General features: G+C 39.2%; 1 protein-coding gene across 12 annotated transcripts in view; it reads left to right on the top strand.

Annotated features, from left to right (window-relative positions):
- Window positions 1-23,047, top strand: part of dock4 (dedicator of cytokinesis 4) — a 402,360-nt gene that overhangs the window by 103,882 nt on the left and 275,431 nt on the right. For 11 of the 12 annotated variants that reach the window (XM_048548410.2, XM_048548411.2, XM_048548409.2 and 8 more), the window contains exons 3-6: window positions 37-77; window positions 984-1,039; window positions 6,811-6,907; window positions 12,626-12,774. In XM_048548410.2, coding sequence (XP_048404367.1) covers window positions 37-77; window positions 984-1,039; window positions 6,811-6,907; window positions 12,626-12,774 — 343 coding nt within the window. Of the gene's footprint in view, window positions 1-36; window positions 78-983; window positions 1,040-6,810; window positions 6,908-12,625; window positions 12,775-23,047 lie in introns of those variants that run through there. The other variant, XM_048548413.2, reaches the window with a different exon arrangement.

The raw sequence follows: 23,047 nt of genomic DNA, 5'->3' as shown, positions 1-23,047 counted from the left end.
TTTAATTTGTCTTTTCTATTTTGTTTCTTTGTATAGGTTGGTACAGAGGATTTGTTTTAAAAAGTCCAAGTATTAAGGTGTGTATATTGGAATGTTTTTTCATTTTATACCTTGACGGTACCTAATGGTTTTTTTTTGCAACAGCTCTTAATCATAGAATCCCTACGATGCAGAAAGAGATATTCGGTCCATCAAGTCTGCACCAATGTTCCGAACACCACACCAATCCCCTACCCTATTCCTGTAATCCTGCATTTAGCATGACTAACCCACCTAGCCTGCTCATCCCTAGTCACCATAGAGTAATTTAGCATGGCCAATTTATCCAACCTGCACATTTTTGGACTGTGGGCGGAAACTGGAGCACCGACCAAAAAACCCATGCTGACAATCACCCAAGGCTGTAATTGAACATGGGTCCCTGGTGTTGAGGCAGCAGTACTGACTCCTGAGGCATTGGCTCATCCACAATGTCCTGAATTCTTCACGCTTTTCCAATGTGAAAAAATAAACGTGTTTTCTGACAATTGCCCAAGGTTTGGTTCAAAGTTACTGACATTTTAAAAAAATCTTTAGAAAATATACAATTACAAGTGAAAGTTTTTTTTTTACTTGTTCCTGTTTTGTATACCAGCCAGTTTGTTTTCACCATCACTAATGATATTACTGTGTTTTAGTGGTCTAGTCCATGGTGTTAATTCTCCACCAAATGAAGTTCCAATTATTCAAAAAAGAAACTTGCACAGTCAGCAGGTTATAAGCTGGATGCACACCAGGCTTTAGTATTGAGCAGAAAAATTGTTTGTTTAATCTATCATGCATTCATTTATTAGTGGTAATTCAAAATTAACAAATTGAGGTTTACATTGCAAGTTATGTTAAGTGTCGCTTATTTGTAACATCTGGTTTGTAATAATGAATTGTGTCCTAGAAGTAAGAAAGCTGCTTCAAACATAAAATATTTCATTTTATTTTATTTATAGGGAATTTTCCCAGCTACCTACATTCACTTGAAAAATGCAAATGTCAAAAACAAAGGGTAAGTTCACTGTCAAAACATTATAGAAAAGAATGTGTTGCTGTATTGGCTGCCCAAGTAGCATTACGATGTTTTTGTAAAATATTGATTTTCACAGTTCTCATACTGAATTGTTATAGTTATTACCATTATCACAGATCCACACAGACAAAAAATACTTCATGTAACCAAACAAAACATTCTCCATGGTCTGTAATTGTTCTCCATTTGTGATCAAATGAGCTGCCAACTGGACACTTTCAAGAATAACATTTGAGAGGATATTATGCCCTGAAAATTATTTTGTTCATAGGATTTCTAAAGACAACAATAAACATGATGAGCAGAAATAGCTGCTGCAATTCCTTCTATATCCAAGTGCTAAGTGCACATAATAAGTGTGGTTGACAATTGCATTCTCCTATCCATTGAATAACTTGCTCTCAACGAAGAATGTGTGACATGAATTCCGCTCTTACCTCATCCAATCTCTCCCTGACAGCAATCATGTATCTTTATACATGTTATAACCCAGCTAGGAAGGGTGAACTGATTCATTTTCATGTCCTACTCTTCCTCTGGCCACAAAAAAATTTAAACTGAAAATGGGAGGTGATATTGCTAATTCCATGAGTTATTGATATGAAATTACTTGATCGTACAGGACTTAAACATTGCTAAAAGGATACAGGAAGTCAAAGCTAAATTTCAAGTTCTGGAAAAAAGTGACTTGCAGATTCTTCAAATTCTAGCCTGCAGCCAAAATCACTTGTCCCACCAGCTATTGTCACTGTGGTTTTCTCTTGAATACTTTATGGCTGGTTGAATTTTTTTTTGTCTAGCAACAGTTGTGTAGTTTCAGACTTTTCCATGAAGAGCGCTCCATTTGTGATGATTGCACCTCACACTCTTGAGAGAAATTTCAAAGGAAGACGGAGATGACAAAGGCTATTGCTCCTCTGTCACATTCTCTGACTGTGTTCAAACCACTTTTTTTAATACTCACCTGCTGGAGGATGGCCCTCCCTCACCATGTGCTTCAGATTCATTCTCTGTCCAAGCAACTACTTCCTTGCATCTACAATGTTATTGCTGCTGTAGCTGTATCTTTTGCTTTGAAAAGCATTCTCTTCATGAGGTTCAAAATGTGTATGTATGTAGATAGATATATATATATATATATATATCTATGTCTATTCCATGATATATGAATATTTTAGATAAACTCGTTTTCATAACCAGGTTCCCCAGGTTTTTTGATGCCTTTAATCCAAGCCTTTTTGATGGCAATTGTTGACTTGGCATTTTTTTTTTTGTTTTGGATTTCTGCCACTTGATTAATAAAACTTGAAACTGAATAGTTAATTGGCTACATGATCACTAATTTGCTGGATTTTGAAAGGTTAAAGCACGAATACAGATAACAAAAAACTTTCTTAATATAACCTCCTTAATCCTTTAATTTCATAGTTTTGATGATCAGAAATAATACATTTAAATCTGATTTTATTTCTGGGACCAAACTTAAATACTTTGCTGGTTAGAGCATAGTTCAGCCTTAGCATTCTGCACTAATCTTGGAATTTCCTTTGGGGTTATCGAGGCATGCAATAAACAGGGCTAAGTGATCAGGCTGAGGATTTGTAGCCTAGCCACACCCAATCATGAATGTAATGGACAATTAAACAATCAAACAGAAAAGGAGGAGGCTCTAAAAACAACCTCTTTGTCATGATGGTGGAGCCCAATATGTCAGTGAAAAGAATATGCTGAAACATACGTATCTCTCTTCAGCCAGATGTGCCAAATGGATGATCCATCTTGGCCAATCCCTGAGGCTTCCAGCATCAGATGTCAGCCTTCAGTTCTCACACATGATATCAAGAAACAGCTGGATTCTACAAAGTCATGGACCCTGATAACATTTTTGCAATTTATACTGAAGACTATTGCTGCAGAACTTGCCGCACCTCCCAGCCAAGCTGTTCCAGCAGAGTGACAACACTGGCACCTACCCAACAATGCAGAAAATTGGGCAGCCACACAAAATGCAGAACAAATCCAACCGAGCCAATTATTGCTCAATCAGTCTACTGTCAATCATCAGCAAAGTTATCAACAGTGCTGTCAAACTGTATTTGGTTAGCAATGAACTACCCACTGACACTCAGTTTGAGTTCTGCCAGGGCCATTCAGCTCCTGACTTCATTGTAGCATTGATTTTAAACATGAGCAAAATGTCTCAACTACAGAGGAGAGGCATAAGTAATTGTCTTTGACACTCAGTATTTGACCAAGTGTGGCAAAATATAATCACAATAGAAGTCAGTGGGAACGGAGGTGAAATTCTCTACCAACTAAGTCCGAACAAGAAGCAAAACAGAGGTCAATGAACTTGTTGGAGGTCAGTGAACTTAGTCTCAGAACATATCTCCAGGAAGCCGTCCGAGTAGGGAATTGGGACAAGCTATTTTCAGAAGCATAATGGCCAACCTGTTTCCGTGTCTCTCTCTCACTCACTCACTCACTCTCACTCACTCACTCACTCACTCACTCACTCACTCACTCACTGTGTGTGTGTGTGTGTGTGTGTGTGTGTGTGTGTCAGTCAGTCATGAAGGGTATAGGTAAGTAAATAGCCAGGGTCTTTTTCCTAGGGTGGAGGTGTCCAAAACTAGACGGCACAGACTTACAGTGAGCAGGGAAAGATTTTAAAAGGGACCTGAGGGGCAGCATTTTCTCACAGGGTGGCGTGCGTATGGAACAAGCTGCCAGAGGAAGTGGCAGAGGTGAGTACATTTACAACATTTAAAGCATTTGAGCACATACATGGATAGGAAAGGTTAAAAAGGATATGGGCCAAATGCAGGCAAATGGGACTGGTTCAGTTTAGGAAGCCGAGTTAGCATCGTGTTGAGCTGAAGGATGTGTTTCTGTGCTGTATGACTTGATATCTGCCTCTGTCTCTCTCTCTCTTTCCCAGCCACCCTGCCAGCGCAAGGTCAGAAATGAGGATGCTCGCTCATGTTTCCCACCATTTGTGAATAATCAAATGTGCAAACTGTAAGACCTGAAATAAGAATAAGCAGGTGGAAAACCTAGCAAGTTAGCTCACGTCTGTAGAGCAAAATAGGGTTGACATTTTAGCTCATTAACAATTTCATCAATGTATCTGACCATCTCCACTTCACGGTCAATGGCATTACCATTAGTGGATCTCTCTCTGTCGAAATCTGGGAATTGCCATTCACCAGAAACTGAACTGGACTCACCATATAAATATTTTAGCTACAACAGCAGGGGCAGGAATTTTGTACTGAGTAACACATCTGGTCTCCGGAAAGCTAGTCTGCCGCTACTGTGCATGAATCAATAGTGAGATGGACTACTGTCTACTTGCCTGATGAATGTTACATCAATGACACTTGGAAAGTTCAGTGCCTTCCAGGATGAAACAGCCCATTGCACTCCCACTCACTGCCTAAAATGTTGACTTCCTCTGCTACTGATGCATAGTGGCAACAGTGTGTATCACCTACAAGTTGCACTGCAATGATTCTCGAAGATATCCTTGATAGCACCTTCCACTTCCAGACCTCAACTACCTGGAAAAAACAAGGGCAGCAGATGTATGGAAGCACTCCCTGCAAGTTCCCCTCAATGCCACACACCATCCTGACTTGAAAGTACAATCACATTTCTTTTCTTTTTCTGGGTCAAAATTCTGGAAAACACTTCCTAACAGAATGTTGGTGTTCTAATGCAACGTGAACTGCAGCAATACAAGAAGGTAGCTTAACGCCATCATGTCCAGAGCAATTAGGGACGGACAACAAATGGTGGCCTGACTTCTGACACCTACATCCTGCAAGCAAATTAATTTTAAAAATAATTCCCCTTGACTTTCCACCTAAAATTAACAGTAAAATCTATACGGTCAATTCCTTGATATTAATGCTAGAATACACATGTCCATGACCCCATTGCTCACACTGCCAACCTGCATGGTTAGTAGCAGTTATCTTGTTTAAATATACCCAATAGGTGCTGGGGTGAACAGAAGTTCATCACTGGCATTTGTTAAATTGTTGCAATTATGACCGGCTGTTTTCTTGTACCAGAGGCCCCTGTACCCTGATGTTCAGTACTCCATCTCCCCTTTCCTTTTGGAGGAACAATGAAGATGTTATTTTTCAAACAAAATTTATCTTTGGACCATAGTCAAACTTGAGTGCCCAGGTGGGTCCCACATATACCTGGGTACTGAGATTAACAGACTGATAAACTGTTTTAATTTGGCATAACCTGGACTCTTGTGGTCTGCAAGGTTAGCAACAAAGAAGAGGGAGCATTATAAACCCATTTCCAGCTATGGTCTATTCCCTATCCCTTTCTGATACCAATGACCTGGTTTTGAGATGGGTGGTGACTGTCCTCCAAACAAGACCCCACTTAGATCAGCAGAAAGCATCATTTTCTGACTTAATTCCTCTAATGTACTTGGAGGAGACACTTGTGAGACCTCTGCTGGAATTTTGTGTACAGTTCTGGATGCAATCTCACAGCGAAGATGTGAACAAATTGGAGACAATGCAGAAGCGGGTTGCAAGAATAGTTCATCGGATGAGAACGTTCAGTGTTGAGGATAGATTGAAGAGATCGGGACCATCTTCCTTTGAGTGAAGGTGGCTGAGAGGAGATTTAGTAGAGGTTTCAAAATTGAGTGTGCTGGTAGAGAAGATAGGGAGAGCCTTAGATTTAAAGTGTTGTGCAAATGAAGCAAAGGGGATAGGAGGAAAGACAAGGTTTTTCACACAGGGAGTAGTTAGAGGATGGAATGAGCTGCCTGGAAGTTGGATAGAAGCAGGTTCAATCAAAGCATTCCAGAGGGTATTGGATGATGAATTGGTTAGAAAGAGAGTATAAGGAAAAAGCAGGAAATTGGCAACAGTGCTCGTTTGAAGAGCAAGTGCAGGCACGATGGGCTGAATGGCATCCTCCTGCACCATAACAAGTGTGATACTGTGAAATGCTGCACTTAAATGTGACATTGAGTCGCAGGAGCTGTTGGTTTTGACCCAGTGATTGCTCTTCCCATTGTCCACATGTCTATCTATCAAGTGATCAATTTGAGACAACACAGGTTCTTAAATGATAACTTAATAATTTGGGTCTCTGCTGTGTCACAGGTAGCACAAAAAACATCTTTTCGATATACCATATATTTATCCAAATAAAGTTTATGGAATTTAAATAGGTTTAAAAAAAGACAAGAAAGGAAATAGGTTGGATTGCTGCTTCATAAACCACTCTTAAAAACTGAGGAAAATTTATGTTGAGATCCAAAAATATAACTTGAACTTATTGGATTCTACATCAGAAGCAAAGAATGAAGGGGTTGAACTTGATTTATGATCATCTCTATACTGTACTCAACTGAATGCGTAGCTGCATTTACCATAGGGAAATCTTGCTTGGTGCAGTTGTGTTTTTGTACAATCTGAGCATCTTTGTTGAATGCATCTTTCAAGAAATTGTTAAATGTGAATATATTTAGGAATGTTGTGTAGTCGCTTGTAGGACTTGATGAAGTATAACATTTCGAGTGGAATTGTTTTGGTCAACGGAATGATTTTCCATCCTTGAAGTTAACAAGGTCAAATTTTAAATTATTCTCTAATTCTGAAGAACTAAAATGCACAGCTTCAAAGTGAAACAGCCCAGTAATTTTGTGACATGTTGTAAATGTATGACAGTCAGCTCATGGATGATGTATTCTTTCACAACCACAGGCAATTTGAAACAATCATTCCAACAGAAGACACTGTCATCACAGAAATGACAGGAACTTTACGAGAATGGGGGATTATGTGGAAACAGCTTTATGTGGTAATAGTTTTTTTTTCCTTTTTGATCCCATTATGTCCTGAGATATACTGATGAGTTAATGAGTCTTCTCCAATTCTGCACATTTTCCCTGACTTGAATCCAGACGAGCACAATATTGTGATCTTTCTATTATTGAATTAGTAATTGCAGATGCACAATAACCTGTGGGACCACAGGAATTTTACAGTAATTCTGTCATTGTTTTCATAGAGAAATAATCAGGTTGAATGAGCAGCACATCCAGTTTATCTCACGTTTTAAAATAGATAAGCTTTAATGAATCATCGTACATTCATATTCTTCTCACAAATGGAAATTTTTGACGCTTGCATATTGTTTGAACAGACAGACAAGACCTCCTCTTTATTAATTCTGACAGCTGAAGCAGCAACAATGTGGGTTAAATACCAAATCATTTTTGTACTGCTTGTGGGTTAGTAGGTTGAAAATATAAATACATTAAATTATATTCTTGGGTTTAAAAATTACATACTTCTGATTGGCATACTTGTTAGACTTCAGTAATCAACAGGAACATTCTGTGTTTTGTTTTAACTTCGATAACATTTCTTTGGAAGAAGGCTGTTTAATTAAATATAATCCAGACTACAGAAATTTTTGTGAGGATGATCTTGTGTGGTGCTTTGCCCCCTGAATCCTAATAATTAAAGAGTGTTAGTTATAACCATAACAGCTGTCTGATTGAAGGTGGTTTGTCTCCATACATCACAGTCGACAGGAAGTTCAGTATCTCAAAAATAAAACCTTCTAATTTCCTATTCAGCTCTTTAATAGCTTAAGGTATCATTGTAGAGTTGAAAGAGAGGAAAATGTGGTACAATTCTTTGATCAGAGTGTTAAACACAACTGCAAACTAGCTAGCATTGGCTGTCCAATAATACCCAAAGCTAAATCTCTGCTCACTTGAAATCTACCCACTGTTTTCGAGATGGTTAAAAGCTGTTGAAGTGTACTTTATTGCTGGCTGGGCCATTTCCGGCTGCCTTTATGGGTAGGCTTGGCTTCTACTTCAGGCAAAATGCAATATGTCATGTCACGTTTTTTCATGCCCTTGGCAAGGTTGTGACAATTAAACCAGTACAGTGAAGTGGATTAAAGCAGCAGGGCATCTAAAAATCAGCTGACATAATATGTATTCATTTCGAGGGTAGGGTTGACGCGCAGTCTAACCTTTGTGTTTCATTTCTTTTCACACCATTAAGAGGTATAAGTCTTTTGTTCTGTTGCTGAAGTAGATATTATTTCTGTCTTCTTTCTCATTAAGCCAGATGCGTGGACCAAGGGTTCCATTTTTTTGTGCTAACTTTGTTGGGGGGAGAAGATGATTTAAAAAAAAAATTTCTCGTGCTCAAAATAGAAATAGTGAGAGGCAAATGGGGCATGGTGGCATTGTGGTAAAACCACTGGATAAGTAAACCAAAGATGTAGGTTTGAATCTCACTATGACAAATGATGATATTTGCATTCAGACAAAATTTGGGGATAAAATGCTTTTGTAATAGTGATCATGTAACTGTCAATTGTAAAAACATATCTGGTTCACTAAAGTGCTTTCGGGAAGGAGATCTGCCAGCCTACATGTGACTCCAGACCCATGGTAGTATAGTTGACTACTAACTGCCCTCTGGGCAATTTGGAACGAACCAAAAGATGTTGGCCTAGTCAATAGTGCCCACATCCCACAATCAAAAGAAAAAAATCATTTAATCATTTTCTAGTGTCTTTGTGCATTGTTTCATGCTCATTCATTTTAATCTTTAAAATATTAAGTTCCTTCAATGTTGGAAGCTGAATATGTGCATGGTAATTTCAAGCATGTAGAAAAACTTGTCCTTCTACCGTCAAGCAACTGGCTGTGAAGGGACACTTGCTAAAGTCTTGTAACAGGGCATGATCAGGAGATATGTGGTAGAAAATTGTAGTTCAGGGTGGGAGGGGAGTTGTATTTAGAAGATGGGAAGCTAAAGAGTGATAATAATGACTTTGGCATTACATTGAGTGCAAATCGTAGTTTTCTTAGCCCTTGCCCTGTCACTTTTAGTAGCATATTATCCCATTGTCATAATTTTAAGATTTTGAATGTACTGCACAGTTTCATTGAATTTAATAAACACAACAGAACTAATATGGTCAAGCACTTATGCACAGAGAAGTTGTACCTGTGTTCCAGTCTCTCTGTTTTCTCAGGATACAATTTTCCAGATCAGATGCACACATCGATAAAATAAAGTCCCAACATTGCCAATAAATGTGTTGATGACGACCTGTTTTTTTATACAGTTGTTGAGAGTCTGGCCAGTGCATTAAAACAGAGTCTTACTGGGGTGGTTGGTTTCGATAATACATTGCTCAGCTTTCTGTCGAATTTAAAAAATCATAAAATTTTCTGAAATCATAACCACCTGCTTCGAAAAATCTTTATGTAAATTCATTTTCCACATCCCCACGGATACATGGCATTCCAGGTCAGAAGGACTCTGGAGAAATGTTCAGGTACCATCTGTCACAGACTCGGTTAGTGAGTATTTCAATTGATCAAAAAGGATTGACATAATTTTTATTAAAGGATGCTGATCCAAAGCTGCCAATAATTTTTTCTCAGTTACAGGCAAATGCGTGGCATAAAACCATTATTATCACTATGTCAAGTTAAAACTGCAGGAGATTGTGGCAAAAATCCTGCGACATCCAACTAATCAAATTCTTTTATTGAAGGTTAAATTACTTCTATTTTTTTTCCCCCTTTCTCCTATTCTGTTGTGCACTTTCTCTTGCAACTCCATTCTAACGTTCACAAAGCCAGCTTTCTTCAATGTGCCAGGGTGGTTGGTCAAGGTGGAAAATCTCAGAACCTTTGAAATGTATGTGGATGAGTGCTTGAAATATCATAACATTCAAAACCATGGGCCACGTGCTGTCAAGTGGGATCAGTGTAGATAGGTTAGTACAGATCAAATGGGCCAAAGGGCCTCTTCTGTGCTGTATGCCTGTATGACTGATTTACCCCAACATTCTACACAACTCTTAAACTCATGCTGCTGCTGCTGAATTAGGTCCAGATATAGCATATTGTATAAGGGTATAATGATCTGAAAAGGTTAATGTGAGATAGGCACCACTCCACCAATATGTTGATCTTAGGCTCAGTTGGGTGGGTGGCTTGCTCTGGATCTTGAAGGGGTGAGACCTAATGTCATGCTCTTTCTCAAAGTCTCTTTTGCAATGAATATCGCACTGAAACCTAATGTTTATCATGCAAGAAAATTCATCTAACTTAAGACAAGAGCTTCTTCTAGTTCAACTACCAGGTAGTTCTCCTCCGCCTCCACCCTAGACCTGTAAGTCCTTATCAGGAATGAGGACTGTGGCAATAATTCTATTCAACGGATCTTAGACCATGATGAACTGTGGTGAGGAGTCAACTTGCAACACAGAACAGGATACTATTTGGAGGGTTGCACCATATCTTCAGACTGCGTATTGGAAACAATTTGTGAACTTTCTGGATTGCAATTAAATGAAAGTAAATGAATTGCTGTTCAGTTGCTTGCTGCATGAGAAATGTCCATTTATTTTTCGCTGAGATCTTCAGTAATTTTCACTATAGTTTGAAAACCACCTTCCATTTGGGAAGGATGGTGAGTAATGTCAGTGAAGGAAATTTGAAATGGAAAATCTTAACACCACAACAAAATTTTAGTGGAAAATGTTTTGAATGAGTCAGAAGAGTCGGGAAAAAAACCAAACTTTTCTAGAAAAAGGCAAGAAAGAGAAAATGATGATTGAAAAGTTGTAATATTGTAGGGGGAACAAAAACAAAGTTGCTGGAATAGCTCAGTAGGTCTGACAGCATCTGTGAAGGACAAAAGAGAGTTATCGTTTTGGGTCCGGTTACCCTTCCTTGGGATATTGTAGGAAGATTCAGATCAATGTGTAAATTACCTCAAAAAAGGCACATCCAAATCTGACGTACAGATCCCCTTTAGGACTGTGTCCAGATAAATCAGCTGTTGCCAGTATGACTAGGAGCCACATTTCAAAAAATACTTTATGCAAAATAAATTGTGTTTTTGAATGGTTTTCTACTTCAATATCTATTTTGTACTTAATTGAAAGAACTTTTACTTAATCTCGATCAGCCATCTTAAAGACAGTCAGAAAGCTTTGTTGATCATTTAATCCATTGCCTCATTGTCACTGAAAGAGTTAATGTCATTCATTCTTGATTTCCACCCGTCAGTTGTTTCTAACTGCAATGGTCTGACAAAGAACCTTGGCTAACTTGTCAATTTTTAATTCTGACAAGGTAAGGATGGCTGAATCTTTGCCAGGGAGAGATGAAACGGGCGATGGCTTTATTTTTGCATCAGGACCCCTCTTGTGCTGAGATCGCTGAAAGTTCAGGCTTTTGTGTAGGTGATCTTTCTAAGTGGTAGGGTTTGCTGTTCAATTAAGGGGTGTGGGCAAGCTCTGAAAGTGAGGGGGCCCTCCAGTTTCAGTGATGCCTGTGCAACAAGCTTAATCATTGAGAGAGCTCTTCAAGAAGGTGCTGTCTCAGCCATTTTTATTTTAAAAGTTCAACAAAGCAGTGGGCAGACCACCAGCAGAAATGTCTATACAGATTGCTGGTCTTTGAGGGGCCCCAGAGGAGACTCATAAGAGTGAACAAAGGGCTTGTCATATGAGGAGCGGTTGAGGACTCTGGGTCTGTACTCGGTGGAGTTTAGAAGAACAGGTGAAAGCAGTTTCATTGAAACTTGCAGAATACCGAGTGGCCCGGACAGGAGATGACCCAATAGCATGGCATAGAGTGAAGGCATGATTCTTCAGAACTGAGATGAAGAGGAACGTCTTCGGTAGGTGGGTGGTGAATCTGTGGAATTCCTTGCTGCTGAATTTTTTTGAGAGAGAGATTCTTGATTTTGAAGGAGATGAAGGATTATGGAGAGAAGACAGGAGAATGGGGTTGAGAAGCATTTCAGCTATGATCAAATTGTGGAGCAGACTTGATGGTCCAAAAGGCCTAATTTTGCTTCAATGTCTTATGGTCTTTGGCTATAACAGCACCCAGGCAGGATGGGTTGGGACAGTCGAGCTGGTTTGCCTGGAGTGCTGATACCATGGCCTGTGGCTACGTGCCCAGTCAATTGATATGTCCCCCATCAGGTAGGGGAACTGGGATCTGACTAGAAAATCCCACTACACCTCTCTTTCAGTACTTCAATATTATTAATGAATTTAATTGTCCACCCAGCTTGTGAGATGACCATGCTTACCTTCGCTCAGAACAGTGTTGCCAAGTTGATGCACAAGCCAATGCTGGCATTTTAGTGTACGCTTTGTCCCCCCATTGCATCAGTCTCCTCTGTTCCCAACATAAGGGGAGCCAGAAAATTCCACACAATGTCCTTATTTTGGATTTAGTTTAATTTAATTGTAAATTCACAACTGTGACCTCAAAGACTTAATTTATCCTGGTGTTTGTGCATATGTGAATGAGCTTCTCCCTTGACATTGCTAATGCTTCTTAAAATTGCCTTTACCTCCATTAGTGGTTTTGGGAGCTTTCTTTATTTTTAACCATGCTGTGGGATTGTACTAAATTAGATGTGGTTTATGTTGATTTAATTTTTGAAAGGGACTCTTAATTTTTTAGTGTACTAAGTCTTTTATTGTATTTTGCTGTTCCTTTGACAGAAGAATGAAGGGGATTTATTCCATAGACTGTGGCATGTGATGAATGAGCTGCTGGATCTGCGTAGGCAGGTTCTTGTGGGACATCTGACACATGATCGGATGAAAGATGTAAAACGTCACATTACAGCTCGCCTGGATTGGGGCAATGAGTAAGTATTGCCTGCAAATTATGGCACTTGGATGTGTAGTGTTTTTATTTCATCTTTGAAATACTACACTAATATAACACATAATTGCAAATAGAAAATAAAGATGTGAACATCATGTTGTATAGGAAGTGCTAAGGAAACTGGTTGGTTTAATGCAATACTACTGAAAAATAACAGCATTATTAAAGGAACAAATTTGGATTGAAAATCTGGCCCTTGATAATTATGCATGACCTTAATGTCATCTTGCAAAAGGTTTTGTCACACAAGTGCTCTTAGTGGTCTTATCTTACAAATGCCCAAAGAAAACGAGGTCAGGTACGTTTTTAATTGGTGTGGTTCTTTATTAAGTAAAATAGAAATTCAAGTTTGTAAATGTCAAGAAACAGGATTTGAAAATCTATATTTGGGAGTCGTGTCAGAGGAATTCAATTAGTCCACTCAGCTCCTCAAGGCTGTTCAGCGACTCCATTAGATCTTGGCATATGTACACCCCAACTCGGCAGTGATAAGTTCTCAATTCTGTCTATCAGTGAGAAGTTCTCAACTCTCAACATTTTATTCATCCCAATCTTGAAAATGTCAGTTATCCAACATCTGCAAACCCAGAAATTTTCACTGCCCTTTGTATAGAAAATATGTTTCTTGATTTCACTTCTTCTAATTAGGTTATTCTCTAGCAATTGCCCATCCTGAAATGAGAAATGATCCCTAATGAAAACATAGTTTAAAAAGTAAAACGTGTATTTACATAGTACCTTCCACAGCTTTAGAGAAGCAGAAAGTACTTCACTGAGAATCATCACTGTATTATCAGAAATAAGGTGACAACTTGCACACAGGAAACTCCCATGAGTTACATTCCAGTCACCTCCATACAATGTTTTTTGTGATGCTTTGAGTTTCGAATACTAATCGGGACACTGATGATAGCTCTTTCTGACCACTCCACCACCGCTACTGCCATTTGAAATAGTGTGAGGGAATTCTTTACATTCACCTGAGAAGGTAGACTAGGCTTTGGTTGAGTGTTTCTTTCAAAAGGTAGCCCCTTTGACCATAGTGTTGTATGGAAGTGTCACACAGATTTTTGTGTTGAAGTCTTGAAGAGAAATTTGAACTCATAATTCCTGCCTTGGGCAATGTTGCAAGCATTTAAGCCACAAGGAGAGTGAAGATCATCGAATAATAGAATCCCTACAGTGTGGAAACAGGCCTTTGATCTAACCAGTCTAGAGCATCCCACCCAGACCCATCCCCTTCCCCTTTCCCTGTAACCCACCTAATCTACACATCCCTGAACACTATGGACAATTTACCATGGCCAATCCACCTAGCCTGCACATCTTTAGACTGTGGGAGGAAACCGAAGCACCCTGAGGAAACCCACACAGACACGGGGAGAACGCGCAAACTCCACGCAGCCAGCCGCCTAAAGGTGGAATTGAGCCCGGGTCCCAGGCGCTGTGAGGCATCAATGCTAACCACTGTTCACAAATTAAATGAACAGGATGACTTTGGGGTTGGGAAGTTTCCTCTGCATCTCCCCTGTGATTTGTATGGGAACCTCTTTTTGCGTCTAAATGGGCCCTTCAGTTGAGGTTTTGTCACAGAACTGAATAAGTAGTAGTTCACAACTCTGCCAAATCCCTTGGAGAATTATGTCTTTCTGTTTAACCTTCATATAATTCAATTCCCCTCTGGCTAGGACCGATTAACCAATTAGATAAAGACCGGATATTATTGTGAACAAGTTTAACATTGAAACATGGCGCTGTGAACTTCAAAACTTGCCACCATTGTCACAATCATAGAGTTTAATTTGAATATTTTCTAGGTAATATTTAATTTTCATGTGTGTTTCAAGGTCACATTTAGAGGGCAAAAAGAAACAGAAGTGGTGCTCATTTAGCTACAAGGTTGGAGGCATTGTGCTGGAGTTGTGCTGTGGTCTTTGTTCAACAGGTAAATTATTCTGGCAGACCTCACAGGCAGAAGGTTTAGGCTTGCTGATTGAAGCCCCATTTATAAAGCAAGAGATTTCTTGGAACCAGTAACTCTAGGGAAAGATGTCCATTAACTCTATTAGAGATTAAAATGAGTCAGGTGGGTCACAGATCATTGGGTGCATTTTGAAGGTCAGTGACAATTGGATTCTTTCTCTTTGCATCCCATTTTGCTCCACTACCGTGGAGATAGTTCCCTGCAACCTATCTTTTCATGTTTGGGGTATCTGTTTTACTCAGAGACAGACAGTTTAGCTTGGATAAAGAGAGTAAGAATGCTGTAAATCTGAAGTAAAATGGCTGTTATAAATCAGTGGTATGTCTGAGGTGGATTCACTGAACACGAACAACTGAGGCCATTCTTCAAAGATAACAATGTATGCAGCTGGATGATCACTGCAGGCCAAGCAGCATCAGAGGAAGGACAACATTTCAGGCCTAGACCCTCCTTCAGAAAATGGGTCTAGGCCCGAAATGTCAGCCTTCCTGCTCCTCTAATGCTACTTGGCCTGCTGTGTTCATCCAGCTCTACACCTTGTTATCGCAGATTCTCCAGCATCTGCAGTTCCTACTGTCTTTCCCAGGTTAGAATATCCATCATCATGAGGTGCATAATGCACAGTTAAGGGCTATTGAGTTGGAAATGAGTGAAAAGACTTGCAAAAAACACCTGTTCATCTGTGGATAGCAGTAATATTGAGGAGACTAAAAGTGATTGCCTGAGAGCTGTGACTCTGTCTTGGTCCCAGGAAGTGAAGGAGCCTTCAAGAAAAAGAGCTCCCACATTTATGGGGGAAGTCACTGTTGAAAGGAAATGAAAGAGCTGAAGATTTCTGTTTTGAAGTACATAATTTCTTAGTTTATCGGTAATATTTTGCAACAAAAGTGTTTATTTTCCCTTGCGCTGGAGGCTCGAGAAATCAGGGAAATAAATATTGATGTTTTGTAAACTACACAGGAAGTGCTAGAGGCCTTAGAAAATAAAGGTGGATTAATCTCTGCGACCTGATCGAGTGTATCCCAGGACGTTGTGGGAAGTTAAGGAGGAAGTTCCGGGCCCCTTATAGAAACCTTAGTAGCAGTTATAACTACAGGCTGACGTTTCGGGCCTAGACCCTTCATCAGAGAGGGGGATGGGGGGAGGGAACTGGAATAAATAGGGAGAGAGGGGGAGGCGGACCGAAGATGGAGAGTAAAGAAGATAGGTGGAGAGGGTGTAGGTGGGGAGGTAGGGAGGGGATAGGTCAGTCCAGGGAAGACGGACAGGTCAAGGAGGTGGGATGAGGTTAGTAGGTAGCTGGGGGTGCGGCTTGGGGTGGGAGGAAGGGATGGGTGAGAGGAAGAACCGGTTAGGGAGGCAGGTGCTCCTGAGATGCTGCTTGGCCTGCTGTGTTCATCCAGCCTCACATTTTATCATCTTGGAATTTCCAGCATCTGCAGTTCCCATTATCTCTCATAACTACAGGTGAGGCATTGGATGACTGAAGACTTGTTTATGTTGTTACTTTGAGAAGGGATGGAAGCAAAAGCCTGGGAACTATAGACCTGTGAGTTGACTTCAGTTGTGGGTATGTTTTTGGAGGTGAATCTGAAAGATAGGATTTACATGCATTTGGAGATATGAGGAATGATTAGGGATAGTCAGTATTGTTTTGTGTGAGGAAAACCATGTCTCAGAAACTTGACTGAGTTTTTTGGAGAAGTTACCAAGAATATTGAGCACAGAGCAGTAGATTTTGTTTATTTGGACTTCGACAAGATTCTGCATGGGCAATTAATTAGTAAAGTTAAGTCACATGGGATTCAAGGTTGGCTTGCCAATTGGATACGAAATTTGCTTAACAGCAGGAGACAGAGTGTTGGTGGAGGGCTGTTTTTTGGGCTGGAGGCCTGTTATCAGCAGTTCTTCACGGGGATTGGTGCTGGGTCCACTTTTGTCATTTATATCAATGATTTAGGTGAGAACACTGAAGGCACGATTAGTAAGTTTTAGATGACACAAAAATTAGTGGCATAGTGGACAGTGGAGAAGATTATCTAAGAGAGATCTTGATCAGTTGGGTCAATGGGCTGAGGAGTGGCCTGATGGACTTCAATTTGGATAAATGAGAGATATTACATTTTGGTAGAAAAACGAGAGCAGAACTTATTTAATTAAAAGTAGGGCCTTGGGTAGTGTTGTAGAACAGAGACCTAGGGGTTAGATACATATTTCTTTAAAGCTTGCATCACATGTAGACAGGGTGGTTACGAAGACCTTTAGTACACTTGTCTTCATTGCTCAACACTTTGAGTATCAGAGTTGGGATGTCGTGTTGAGGTTGTACAGAATGTCAATGAGACCTCTTCTGGAGTACTGTGTCCTGTTCTGGTTGCCCTGCTATAGGAAGGATGTTCTTAAGCTGGGGAGGGTTCAGAAAGATTTGCCAGGATGTTGCAAGGAATGGAGAGTTTGAGATGTAAGGAGAGGCTGGACTGTCTGGAACGTTTTTCCACTGGAATGGAGCAAGTTGAGAGGTGACTTTATTGAGGTTTATAAAATCATGAGATGTGTAGATAAGGGGAATGGCAGGTATCTGTTCCCTAGGCTGAGGTATTTTAAGATTGGGCGTATATTTTTAAGGTGAGGAAAAAAACATAAAAAGACACAAGGGGCAACTTCTTTACACAGAATCATCTGTGTGTGGAATGAACTTCCAGAGGAAGTGGTGGATGTGGGTACAGACACAGCGTTTAACAGACATTTGGATAAGTGCATGAATATGAAATATTTGGAGGGACTGGGGCCAAACATAAGTGGAACTAGTTAAATTCGGGATTATGGTCAGCATGGACCAAAGGATCTGTTTCCATGCTGTATGACTATATCGTAAATACGTTTGTTTAAAGTGCAATCCTTTGGCTTCCTTCTTTCAATAACAATGCAAATATTGATTCTCCTTAAACGGTAACAGACTGAATAGGCCTTTTAACAGGATTTTATAGCAGTGTTTGCACCCTTAATTGGCTGGCCTGTTTTTGTTGTTAATAGCAGATCGGGCTCAAGAGTTATTGTGAGTAAAGACTAGAAAAAAAATGAGCTACAATATCCTGACTAAATTGGTAAATCAGCACCTACAAATGAGGTCTGTGGAACCATTTTGTGTTGACTTTCTGTCAGCAGCTGTACTGTGGTTTTTCTTGGTTTGAACAGCAGTAAATGATTCACAAATAGATGGAATGAGCATCACTTTTGATCTGGAATTAAATGTGTAGATAAGATTGCACAATATCATTGTGTCACAGCTGTGTGTTTTGACAGTGTGGTGTTGTTTAGTCACTCAGCATCAATAATTAATTCCTATCCTGTAACTTGAACGTTGATGGAGATTTGCAGCACGAGGCATAATACTCATTTCTTTCTTTGGTTCAGACAGAGAGAGTTCAATTTGCTCAGTTGCCTTGGCAGCCACTGATAGCACAATTGAGATATCTTTAACCAACATCAGCTTTCTCAAGTATGATTGACAATATTTCATAGAATCCCTACAGTGTGGAAACTGGCCCTTCAGGCCAACCAGTCCACACCGACCCTCAAAGCATTCAAACCAAACCCATCCCCCTATAACCCACCTAATCTACACATCTCTGAACACGACAGGCAATTTAGCATGGCCGATCCATCTAGCCTGCACACCTTTCGACTGTGGGAGGAAACTGGAGCACCTGGAGGAAACCCACGCAGACATGGGGAGAATGTGCAAACCCTACACAGTCAGTCACCCAAGGGTGGAATTAAACTCAGGTCCCTGGTGCTGTGAAGCAGCAGTGCTAACCACTGAGCCACCATGAACCGTGTGTTCAGGCAAAATTTGCCTTGAGCTTAATGGCCTTATTTTAAAATATCTAAACCCTCTCAATATAGTATTTCCTGATGATGCTGTGTCTGTCAAGTATCAGACAACTGTGCATGATTTGTGATTGACGACACATGGCAGAGTATCAGAGTGATAGCTGTAGGAACATTATATACTACGTCCTGCTGCGAGAAAGGATTGTCCTATTGGCCAGAAGATGAGTTTAAGTGAAGATCTGCAGAAAGAAATTATTTTTCTCTCTTTTCCTGAAGTGTGTTTGTGATTGTGTTCTGTGATTATTTAGAGGAACAGTATATTACTGTACTGTATATGAACCAGCTATTACATTTTTTGTTGGATAAGTTAATAACTTAATGATTCTTTTACTAAAGAAACCTGGTTGATTTTTTTAAAGTGTAATACACACAGGTTATTTATTTGGCCATCTTGGTATCTGGTCAATGTATTTATTTTTACATTCTGACCTGTGGAGTCGTGGATCTAGAATGACAGCGCATTCCTCCAGCCTCACTCAAAGCATTTTTCTGACTCTCCTCAAACTCTATTCACTCATCACTCTTTACACATTCAATTACTTCAGCTCCTTGTTAAGCAGCACCTCAGTTTTGAAATTTATATCTTGCTTTCAACTCCTTCCATAGCCTTACCCCTTTTTTTTGTCTGTCAACTTCTCCACAACCTTCCAAGATATCTACACTCCTTTCATTCTGGCCCACTCGAGCATTCTTGCCTTCTATTTTCCTACAAATGGGGACCATGCCTTCAGATGTGCAGGCTATAAACTCTGAAACCTCTACCTAAACTTCTCCAAATCTCAGTCTTTGCTCCAGAATTTTTCAGTGATTTGTTTTGATTTAGTTTTTTTGGTGTAAATCAGTTTGTAAATGTTTTTGTGTCACCTGGTAATGGTAAAACAAAAGTGAAAACAGTATTTAACATCTGGAACACCTCAGTTCTTAGTTTGCGAAACTATTAGTTTATCACTATGATCTAGATTGTACTGACATGGTTTTTATAAGATAGGCAAATGTGAATAGTACTACGTTGTTGCTCTAACACACATGTTCTGATTATTATGTTTAATACATACGTTGAACAGGTGTTCCCTTTTATTAATGACCAATATTCAGACATAACTCATTTGGCTCTGTTTCTCAGCCAGAAAGCATGGCAGCTGCAAAGATATGTCTTGCCAGCTTCTGTACTGGGGCAGCTGGATATTGGCTTCATTGAGATATTTTCCTTCAACCTCCAAAAAACGACTTCCTCTGCACCACCTCCTTTTGTCAAAGTCCTCTACTTCTCTTATGAACAGCACAGTTTTGGTTGCCCTCAGCAATATTCTTCCACAGAACTCAAAACACTTGTATTTTGGTTCCCCTTGGTGCAATGTAGTTTGCAATGTTGTTGTTTTAGTCACCTAGATTGGCAAAAGCTGTGTACATTTTCTGCGGTATTTGAACCTGACAGTACATGTGTCATGTGGAAAATTGGCTTTGTTGTTTCGTGCTCTTTTACATTGATCTTCAGGTTACACCAAAAAGGAAGAGAAGTGTCTCACCAACCATTGAAGTTTACTAAAAAACTGAGAGCTCTAGGTCACCATCATATGTAAATAAGTAGCTTACTGCCGTCATCACTGCAGCATCTTTGTTGACTGAGCAATGTAGCTGATTTGTGAACTGGGGAAAAATTGTCTCTGCTTTGTACTGTCACACCATGTGATTGTTCATGCCTCATTTTCTCGTTTTACTTATTATTAATTATTATTATTATTATTATTACGCGTAGTTATGGGTTATTGGTGAACCAGCTTAGATTTTTCAAAGTGTTAGTGGTTAATGCAGGGGTTAGTGTTGAACTAATAACAAAATAAATAATTTATTTTGTTCCTTTTTAATCAAAGGTGTTGCAAAGGGATAAACGATCTGCATAATTTGTAATAAGCGTCGGCTAAAACATGAATAAAATTTTGCTTGGATTATTCTTCATAATTGAATAGGTTTACTTTTAATTTTGAAGTACACAATTAATGTGCATAACTGCTGGAATAAATATTGTTCAAAATATCTGACAGTTTAATTTTATAATTATAATTTCAGTGATTTATTGTCCTTCAGCAAGTTAGCTCCTTTTGTCTTACATGTCTGCCTCTTGCATAGCAGATGGTGCCAATGTCTCCCTACAGACTTGGCTTTGTGCAATAGCTGCCAAGATTATTACTATTATTGTACTTAATGGTATAATCTCTAATTCGTTCTATTTTTTATTTTTTGCATTCCAAAGCTTACTTGTCCTTTTTAACAATTCTGATTTTTAAAATGTAAAGTTTGAAAAAACAAAACATTCTGTATTTGATCATCATGTATTTCTGCATGTGCCTCCCTTTTGTTTCGAGAGGAAAATGAATTATACTTCTCAAACTTTTCAACATCAAACTCTTGAGATAGTATTAGGTGAGTTGTTGAAAAGTTTACTGAAACTAATAGTGGAGAAAGTTTAATACACAAAACAAAGGTAGCAGCCATCCATGGGATTATTCTGCAGCTGTTTTTAAGGTGGCTTCTTCCCACCTTAGTGCCCAATAATTTCTGTAACTAAAATTGATCTGTCTTGCTTGCTATCATATTGGCATTATATTAAATTACTTCTATTTTAGAAATCAGGCAATGAAAGTTAAATATGGTTTTTAAAACTCTTTACTGTCACTTGTGTTTATCGAGACACAAAAAAACCCTTCCTTCAGCAATATTCAAGTTGCAGCAAAGATTTTAAATATTTAGGTCAACATCAGTTGATACCTGGAATGGCAGTCATGTTACAAAGTTGTGAAGAATTTGTGGTTCCTTTAGGAGATAAAGCGCTTTTCTATGCTTAGAAATTTAGACCAAAAAAAGTTTCTGCATATAGCTGAAGATGGACAGCTAGTTCGAGAATTGAAACATGTATCAATTGGCTGTGTGATAGGAAGCCTTAAGCCTGTTTTGATGTTTTTTGGCAACTAGCTGGAATCAGCCAATTAATTTAAACCAAGCACTTAGCGATTAAAAGTCAATTGAATTTAAGCCTGATAGTTTTGACAGCTTTGGACCAATGCTAGTGTAAGAAAATTGATGTGTCATCCAAGATAGAAAAGGTACAATTTTTAAAGATCGTTTTGAGAGCAAACTGCCATCTGAGAAATAAGCACCTACCTCTCATAAGAAATGGCTACGTTCTCTAAGGAAGCACCATCTTATCTATAAAAGGTGCCATGGCACGTCTAACTAAGAGTCTTCACAGAGAAAACATTCCTGACAGCAGGATCAGTGGAAGAAAGGTATTTATGACTGGAGAGACAGTGGAAAAGGCAGAGCATTCTGTAAGATACGTTCTGTGTGGACTTTGAGAGACTGTATGTTTTGGTTTTTATTTTCCTTACTACTTGCGTTACATAAGTAGGACTTGTGTTTCTTGGAATAACATGCCAGTAGAATTTTTGTTCAATTAGGACATAGTTTGGAGTTGGGAGTTGGGAGTTGTGATTGTTTGGTTTGTTAGTAGTTCTGTTAATTTGTTCACTATAAGGATTAAATAAATAAATTGTTACTTGTTACTTGTAAAGTGAATACAAGGATTTTCTTTCATTTAACCTCCCCTTCTCTGTAACAGTTTAACAGATTAAATGAGGTGAGGTGAGTTTCTCTGGGTGTTTTGGGTTTAATTATTAGAAGGAGACCTTGACTCCCTCTGTATTAAACTGTAGGCTTGCGCTTCGATTTTAATTATCAGAGGATATCGACCTCCTGTTCCTAACATTCAAAAAGATAGAGTTAGAAATCCGGAAGCAGCGGGTTATTGTATTTAAATAGCACAGGACATATTAACACCATTTGTGACACCATACAAGTGTAAAAACTTAGCTTGCACAAATTTTTGAAGATCTGAAATTGTTAATTCATCTTCTTGTCCGAGATTGATGATCACAATCTGTTTCTTAACCTATTCCTATCTGGGTAAATACTGATTTTTGATTTGTGTTGAGTTCTTCAGAAATTTCATCAATTACTTGAGTGAAATCTATTGAGAACAAAACCGGTATAATTCATGTCTAAAATAAAACTCTACAGATTTGGCTTTCTCATGCCATTTTCCACTTGTATCCTTGAGGGAAGATTGTTTCCATATTGTGTACTGCTGAAGGTAACCAGTTCTGCCTGGGATTTAGTGCTGTTCTTTCAGTGCTTTCACTGCAGTTCAAATGGTTTTCAGAAAGTATGTGATCTCATTGAGTGTGAAGGAAGTGGTCAGCCACACCTAGCCTTCCAAATGCACACCCCAGTTTGCAGTGGTGTGAGTGGAAGGCTCACCTGCACCTTCCCGAGACCAGAATTTTGAGTGTAATTTAAACCAAATAGCTGACGTTTTGGG

This window comes from Stegostoma tigrinum, chromosome 18 (genome assembly GCF_030684315.1).
Source record: "Stegostoma tigrinum isolate sSteTig4 chromosome 18, sSteTig4.hap1, whole genome shotgun sequence".
Taxonomy (NCBI): Eukaryota; Metazoa; Chordata; class Chondrichthyes; order Orectolobiformes; family Stegostomatidae; genus Stegostoma; species Stegostoma tigrinum.
The sequence above is the reverse complement of the archived record's forward strand: the minus strand, read 5'-3'. Positions and strand labels throughout refer to the sequence as shown.